Source organism: Dipteris shenzhenensis, chromosome 13, assembly GCF_047967505.1.
Source record: "Dipteris shenzhenensis isolate YYH24624 ecotype China chromosome 13, Dip_SZ_1.0, whole genome shotgun sequence".
Lineage (NCBI taxonomy): Eukaryota > Viridiplantae > Streptophyta > Polypodiopsida > Gleicheniales > Dipteridaceae > Dipteris > Dipteris shenzhenensis.
Window position 1 is genome coordinate 41,417,415 of NC_141608.1, and position 8,884 is coordinate 41,426,298.

The 8,884-nt window shown below is 38.7% G+C and overlaps 1 protein-coding gene across 1 annotated transcript; it reads right to left on the reverse strand.

Annotated features, from left to right (window-relative positions):
* Positions 1-6,053: 6,053 nt before the first annotated feature.
* LOC147895413 (uncharacterized) lies at positions 6,054-6,888 on the reverse strand. Its single transcript, XM_087383469.1, has one exon. The coding sequence runs from the start codon at positions 6,843-6,845 to the stop codon at positions 6,054-6,056; it is 792 nt and encodes a 263-aa protein (XP_087239595.1). The 5' UTR covers positions 6,846-6,888.
* Positions 6,889-8,884: the final 1,996 nt, after the last annotated feature.

Below are 8,884 nucleotides of genomic sequence, written 5' to 3' on the forward strand. Positions count from 1 at the left end.
ATGAAGGAAAAATGTGCAATGGACCCCGAGGGCCGATATTTGTATATTCCACCGTCGGATCAGAACCAAACTTTGCAAGGGTCTTAAAACAAGTTGTTTTAATGTCCTTGCAAAGTGTAAGGTGCATCGGATGCCGTATGTGCCACCAGGGAACAAGAATGCGTATATTCGCATGTGGATGCTATGTATATGAAGGAAACAAGCGCAACGGACACCAAGATCCGTATACCACACCATCAGATCAGCACCAAATTTTGCAAGGGTATTAAAACAAGTTGTTTTAATGTCCTTGCAAAGTGTAAGGTGCATCAGATGCTATGAATGTGAAGGAAAAATGCACAATGGACATCTACATCCGTATATCCCACCATCGAATCAGCAAACTTTGCAAGGGTCTTGAAAAATTTGGTTTTAATTCCTTCCAAAGTATCAGGTGGATCAGATGCTGTATGTGACACTGTGAAACATGAATGCATATATTCGCACATGGATGCTACACGATATGAAGAAAAAATGTGCAACGGACACCAACATCCATATATTCCACCATCGGATCAGCACCAAACTTTGAAAGGGTCTTAAAACAAGTTGTTTTAATGTCCTTGCAAAGTGTAAGGGGCATTGGATGCCAGATGTGCCACCGGGGAACAAGAATGTTCATATTCGCATGTGGATGCTATGTATATGAAGGAAACAAGCGCAACAGACACTGACATCCGTATACCACACCGTTAGATCAGCACCAAACTTTGCAAGGGTCTTAAAACAAGTTGTTGCAAAGTGTAAGGTGCATTGGATGTCGAATGTGACACCAAGGAATTAGAATGCCCATATTTGCATGTGGATGCTATGTATGTGAAGGTAAAATGCACAATGGACATCCGCATGTGTATATCCCATCGTCAGATCAGCTCCAAAATTTGCAAGGGTCTTTTTTTTTTAATTTTCATGGCTAGAAGCACACCAATGCATGTATTTCAATGATCATGCATGATGCATGGTGAACAACTAGGAAAGATCCATTCCAAGCCATGCAATTGACATTAGATGGGCATGATACTTTGCATAGGCATTGAAATTGCCTTGTTTAAGGTTTGTGCAAAGTATCACTCCCACAAAATACCGTTTTTATGGTTAGAAGCACACCAATGCATGTTTTTTAATGCTCATGCATGATGCATGGTGAAAAACTAGGAAATATCCATTCCAAGCCATGAAAATGACATGAGATGGTCATGATACTTTGCATAAGCCATGAAATCACCTATTTTATGGCTTTTACAAAGTTTTATGTCCATAAAATACCACTTTCATGGCTGCTAGAAGCACATCAATGCATGTTTTTCAACACTCATGCGTGATGCATGGTGAAAAACTAGGAAATATGCATTCCAAGCCACGCAAATGACATCAGATGGCTATGATACTTTGCGCAGACATAAAAATTACTGAGTTTAAGTCTTGATCAAAGTATTTTGTCCATCAAATACCATTTTTAGGGCTACAAGCACACCAATGCATGTTTTTGAATACTAATGCATGATGCATGGTGTAAAACTAGGAAATATCCATTCCATGCCATGAAAATGACACCAAATGGCCGTGATACTTTGCACAAGCCTTGAACTCACCCATTTTACTGCTTGCACAAAGTATGATGCTTATCAAATGTCGTTTTCATGGCTAGAAGTGGACAGATGCATGTTTTTCAATGACCATGCATGATGCATGGTGCGAAACTAGGAAATATCCAATGAAAATGACATCGAATGGCCATGATTGCATAGGACTTGAAATCACCTAGTTTGAGGCTTTTGAAAAATATCATGCACATCTAATACCATATGCATGGCTAGAAGTACAACGATGTATGGTTTAAAGGGTGCAAGGTGTGGTAGAAAAGGAGATCTGCTAAAAAAAGTCAACACGCACCCTAAAACAAGGCCTCTCAGGCTACAAGATTTTGTAATCCAATACAAGTCATCATTTATTAAACCTAGTAAGAAACTAGAATTGAGAGAAGTACTATAAGTTTTAGGAAATGCAAAAAAAAAGGAAAACTTTGTTTTCGTCGGTATAGGTGCCAGTATATACCGAAGCCTATACCAACTCAGATAAACTTTCAAAAAGCAAACCCAAATGCCTCTTTTTTTGGCACACCTCTCTTGTTTGAGATCTTGCCAACCTTTTGCCTCTTCCTCATGACCTTTCCACAATCTACCTACCCTCCCCTGCCATCCCTACACCACCCACACCACTATTGGCCCACTCCCCTCCACTCCAAGCTTGAAGAAGAAGATTTCTATTTTGGGAACTAAAGAAGTGGATGATATTTTGAGTGGTTTGTCTTCAAATTTCTTCTTCTAGGTAAGCTTCCCAATGCTTTCATCTGCATTAGAATAATCTTTGGAATCTGCATTGTGTGTTTACATGTTTCTTATGTCTTTGTGGTTGCACAAAAGGCAAATATGAGATTTTTCTACAGCCCAGGGGAGATGCTGCCAAAATTTTCCAATTACTTGCTTGCTTGATATGATTGCATCTTGTTGCTTGCTTGACTTCGTTGCTTTCTTGGTATCTTGTTGTCTTGTTTGTGTTCTTTCATTTCTCTTGTTTGTTTTGATTACTTTGCTTTTTACTCATTGCTTGATTTGTAGCATTATTTTGAGCACTCATGCACAATGCATGGTAAGAAAATTGAAAATACACATGCCCAACATTGAAATTGATGCCCCATCCCCATCAAACTTTGAAAGCACAAGGGTTTTTATCTTGTTGAAGCTATGTAGAGTATCATGCCTATCAAACATACATAGATATGCTAGAAGCACTGATGCATGATGCATAAGAATTGTGAAAATACGCCTGTCCAACCATGCAAATGATATCCTATCAACTCAAAATTTTGCAAAGATAAGGGTATTATTGGTATTAAGACTTATATAAAGTATCATATCCATCAAACCCACACACATATGCTAGAAGCACACCGATGCATATTTTTAGCACTCATCCACGTTGCATGGTAACAATTGTGGAAATACACATTCCCAGCCATGAAAAAAATACCTGGTTCACATAAACCTTTTGCAAGAACAATTCTATTACTTTCATTAAGGCCTATACAAAGTATCATACCCATCGAGAGTGTTGATGATGCAATTATTAAGGATGCTTGCATATTTAAAGAAAATTATGAGATTCAGACATTGGGTCAAACCATAGGCTTGAATGTTTCTTGGAAAACTCTTCATGTAATGTCTTTATAATTTTATATTTTATTTTGCTATGTAAAAATTGTATTATTTATTTCTCAATCAACTATTGAATGATATTTGTTATCAAGTAAAATGTGTGTGTTATAAAAGGTAAAAGTTATTCCTTAGAATTTTAGATGACTTCTTCACACTGTGTACAATGAGTACTGATGCACTTAAGACTTTTGATTAATCTTTCACACTTAGACAATACAAAAATAGTGATAGTAATATCAACGTTGTGAATGGTAGTACTGAATCTTTGGCAACAATAAGATACTTTGCAGCAACTGAATGGTCAACCATTGTGTAATTTTACTCCACATATGCATTTGTGTTGCCATTTCTTGGTAAGAATGGCAGTTATAGAATGCTTGTGGCAGTCAAGAGATAGTTGCCATTTTGTGCTACCATATCTTCTTAGAAAATGGCAGTCAAGAAGTGCTTGCCATTTCTTTGAATGAAGTGGCAGTTAAGAAATGGCTGCCATTTCCTACCAAGAAATGGCAATCAAGAATTTGTTGCCATTTCTTCATAAGAAATGGCAGTCAAGAATTTATTGCCATTTCCTCATAAGAAATGGCAATCAAGAATTTGCTGCCATTTCTTCATAAGAAAGGGCAGTCAAGAATTGACTGCCATTTGGTGCTGCCAATTATTGCTAAGAAATGGTAGACAATAAAAGATTGCCATTTTTTGTTGCCATTTCTTCCAAAGAAATGGCAGTCCAAGAACTAGTTGCCATTTCTTACTGCCATTTTTGCAAAAAATATGGCAATTTGAGAAGCTGTTGCCATTTTGTACATAAGAAATGGCAAAATTGGAAATTGTGTGCCATTTGCTATTGCCATTTCTACCTAGTTTTGTAGTAGTGCATGAAGCCATAGGACATGGCTTGGCTTCGTGCTATATGTACATACAAGCACTTTTTGAGCTATGAATTAATATACACTCCTTTTATTTTTTTGGCTTTCAATTTCCTTGTGGAACGTTCTATTTAATGCCTTGTGAACTAAACGTTTTGGAGTTGTAATGTTTTATTCAAAATTATAATTGTCGGCTATAGATGTGCTTGCAATCGTGCTAATTAAAATGCGGTTGGCTATAAGAATTGAATTGCACAATGTGGAAATCGGATTCTTGTAACTACATAGCATACACAACATACACAGCATTCTATTCAACCACACAAAATTCTTCTTTTATTAACAAAAAATATTTTGTAGAGCATCTATAAGCACGTCTATAAATGTGTTTATGTACGTGTCTCTCTATTTTTTTTTGAATTTCTAGTAGGGCGTCTATTTGTATGTCTATAGGTGCGTCTATGTACGCGTATGTCTGTTTTTAAAAATTTCTAGTAGGGCATCTATTTGCACGTCTATAGGCATGTCTATCTGTTATATAGATGCACCTTTAGACGCGGGTCTGTAGACGTGTCAATAGACGCACAAATAGACGTGCTTGTAAGTTTTTTTTTTAATTATAAAAATGCATCTAAGTGCGCGTTTGTAGGTGTCTTTTCTTGTTCTGATGCATTGATTCAAGTACCTCCAATATATGGAATACCATTTAAGAATGTAACTACATTCGAAAGCTTTGAAGTTTTTCTTGAATGTGAGTAACAAACTCCTTATGTCCATAATTTTCTACAATGTGATAATTTTAACAACTTTAGGGCTACTAGGAAGACTTGGGGGAATCAGCACTAAGTTATAATTGAATGCATGATGAAGGGATATGCTTGCTTCTACAAGGGATATATTTTCTTCCCCAAGGAATCACATAGATAAAAGCTCCTTAATTACTCAAAGGGTTCACTATATGTAAATCCTCTATATCACGTGCATTTAAGGCCTAATTTAAAAGTCCCTTATCTGTGAATTTTTCATGAATAAAACACAACCTTTTCTGTTGAATGTGTGAATACCTCCTTTAAATAGATTCCTTATGTATGTTTAAGAATTGTGCGAAAAAAAGATTTAAGAAATCCCTTTTGTTGAACCCATGCGCTATACTTACATATTTATGAGTGACCCCCCTAAGCTTAATGATACACCAATAATTACTTTGAGACATTTTACAAATAATTATTTAATGATATCAATAATTACTTTGAGACCTTTCACCATCTTGAGGATGGAGTACCCACAGTACAATTACTATTAATTCAACTAATACAATCAATAGAAGAAATGGTTACTCCAAGCCCTCTTTTAACATAGAAATTTCTCCAAACTTCAAAAGAGCTAAGTAGTCCAAAATGTTTTTTTCTTCTCTTGGACCTTTGAGATTAAGCAATTTAGAGATAGAATGTTGGGTTTTATTTATAGACACCACTCATACGGAACAATTGAATTCCATTGAGAATAAGATCAGAATCCTTATATATATTAAGGCTAGGTCAAGTTATGTTAAGTTAGGCTAGGTCAAGTCAGGTGAGGCGGAGATCGTCGAATTTTGGATTTTATTTAGACACCACTTATACGGGACATTTGAATTCCATTGAGAATAAGATTAGAATCAGGTTATATATAAGGCTAGGTTAGGTTATGTTACATTCACATGAAATTCTCCTCTCCTCCTTTTCACTTCCTCTCTTCTCCCCTATTATTACTCAATGGTGGATTTTTTTTTTGAGATTTAGGGCACGTTTTTAAAACTCATTTAAATGTTAATTCCATAAAACTAGAAGCAATTACACAAAGAGCAACGCAATACTTAGAAGACACAAGTGACAAAGTTCCTAGTTGCAGAAGAGGATTAAAGACAAAGTTCATAGTTGCAAAAGAAGGATTAATGCCCGTCCCACAGAAATGTTGATTCCCAAGGTTCCACATCCTGCCCCTCCATGAATGTATGAACTGTTGAGTGGTTGTCCCCTTCAAAAGAAGATGCATTTCCATCCAGATAGTTATATATCAAAGTCGGATCGGACTCTGATATCGAATTAGCATTAGTGCACGTTTTATCTAGTGCCTCATCCAGCCCAGCAAAGTCCCCAGGCTTGACACTCAGTTTATCGTAGTTGACACAGCTGGAAGCACTGCCAGCAGAATTGGTAATACAGCCGGAAGCAGTACGAGCTGAATTACTGCTGAGCCCAATAAAGTTTACAGCGTTGAACTTCACTTTGTCCTCATGCAGTACACAGCTGGAAGCAGAGCTATCGGAATTTATGACAGATCTTGACGTAGTGCTTGCTGTATTATCGCTGAGTTTTCTGAAAATCCTGTCGTAACGTTTACCTTCATCTAGTGCAGCTCTTTGTACAAACTTTGGCGAGACCTCCGCATGTTCCTGAAATGCAATTGGTAGGGGTAAATGGGGAAAATTAAGTGGAGCAGAGGGCCCTCGGAGGTATAACAGAGCAGTGTCGTAAGCGCGAGCAGCTGCCTCCGGTGTGAAATAAGAGCCCAACCATATACGAGATCTCGTTCGAGGCACACGAATCTCACATACCCACTTACCCCAAGCACGTTTACGCACCCCACGGTATACAGCAGTTTTTTGCTTTCTTGCGGCCAGCGATTGACGCTGTAGAAGCTCGTCCTGACGAGTCGACGGGAAGGCAGCCTTAGGTTCCATGCGTAGCTACTGTACAATGCCTTGCTTCGCGAGTCGCAGAAGGAGAGGCTTAAAGGTGTGTATGCATGGAAAAGATCCAGTTATGCAGTCTAGTTGTGCAGCCAATAAGGCAACTTCCAAGAGGTCTGCAAGTCTAGCGTCAAAACTTTGCAGGTTGCCGCTTCTAGCTATTTCGAAGTGGATTCGCGGGCCTATTGCTGGAAACCGTAAGCTTGCTACTTAAGCAGACCTGACAGCAAGCGAGATAGCCTCTACAAGCAACAAATTTCTCTGTAGTAATTGAAATTTAAAGAGAGAGGAGAGAGTTTATAAGCTCCTGCTCATCCTTGTTGCGCTTCACAGACAAAGAGCAATTTGGATGACCTAGTTTTGGCCGACTCTTGCAGGGGCAATTCGAAGGCTCTCTCAACTGCACGAAGACCACTATCTTTATGAGTGAGAGTGATGATCAAGACAAAAGTGTTGTGCACGGGGCTTCTATACTGCTGAAGAAGTCCGGAGTCTAGGGAGAGTCAACTAGGAATGCGTCATGGGTGGACAAACAAGTTCGCACATTCAAACAAGAAGTTCGATTGATGTGTACATTCTGCATGGGGCCGCCTTGACTTGATGATTAATGGCAAGAAAGCCTGATGAACTCATTTACGACTCTAGGGATGAACCTATGTACGACCCTTGCGGTCCTCCAAGTCAAATTGAAGGCGATTGATCATTGATTTGGTAAAATTATATTTCACTATTTAGAAGTAAAGTCATATGCAGATCCCGATTGATTTGGTAAAGTCGTGAATAATGCCAAAGTTGTTAATCCGCGTCAATGACGGTCTCGTTTAGCTTCCTCTCGTTCCTTCTCAAAGTCAAAACTTTCGCCTTGAAGTTTCTAGGCCCTTCATAACCCGCATAGACTTTGTCAAACTTCTTGTTTTCTAACACTACTATCTCATGCCAAAAAACATTGTGAAGAAAGTACAAACATGAGAAAATCAAATTATAGACATGGATGGGCATCCAATTTGTGCACATGAATGGTGTATAGGTGCAAAAAATCAGAACCGTCAACTCTTAAAAAAGGGTGGGGACAACCTTTTCCACCCTTCTTGGTTGCCCAAAAAGAAAAGGATGGCCCTATTTCGTTGCCCTTTTTTTGCTGCAAAAAAGAATAGCCTTGATTGGCCGCCCTTTTTTGGGTATTTTACAAAGTAAAAAAGGGCAACCAACATTTTTTGCCCTTTTTTTGTTGAAAAGAAAGGGCGGACTTGTATGGCCGTCCTTCTTTATGCCCTTTTTAAAAGAAAAAAGGGTGGATAAAATTTTGGCCATCCTTTTGTTCGATCAAAATCATTTTGGTCGTCCTTTAATCCTCACAAAAAGGCAACCAATACAGTGGCCGCCCTTTACGATCATCCTTGTTAGGCTTTTTTCTTGTAGTAAAGGAAGTGCGTCAGCTCCTCGCCCACACTATGTGTGGTTATAATAATTATATTATATATTATTATAAAAATATTTTTAATTGCTTTTTTTTTTCGTCAATGGCTGGGTCGACGGAAAGTCGATCCTGGCCGTTGGATAAAAAAACGTTCAGAATGGGAATGTTCAGAACTAGTAAAATCCACATAGCAGGGCATTTTTGACCGGGTAACTAATACACGTAACGCAATTGGTGGCGAGAAACCCACCACCATTGATCTAAATATACATCAAATGGCCATAAAACACCAAGATTTCCAGGCCATCAGATCTTGGTATCCATCCTACGGTCATGAAGAGGTGCAGTTCGTGAGCCATTCGATCAATTTCTTGATCCTAAGGTCATGAAATGCCATAGATCGTGAGCCATTCGATCCAAGTCTTGATCCTACGATGGACAAATGATGCTACTCGCATGCCCTCAGATCCAAATCTCACCTCCCAGATGTCCGCCACATGTTGAGCCCATCTCCCCAAGCCATTGACAGTCGAAATCGTTGGTGGTACTGGTCAAAAACCGGCACCATCGACTCCCGACTGGTCGCCAAGGGCACCAATTTCCTCCTAGTAAA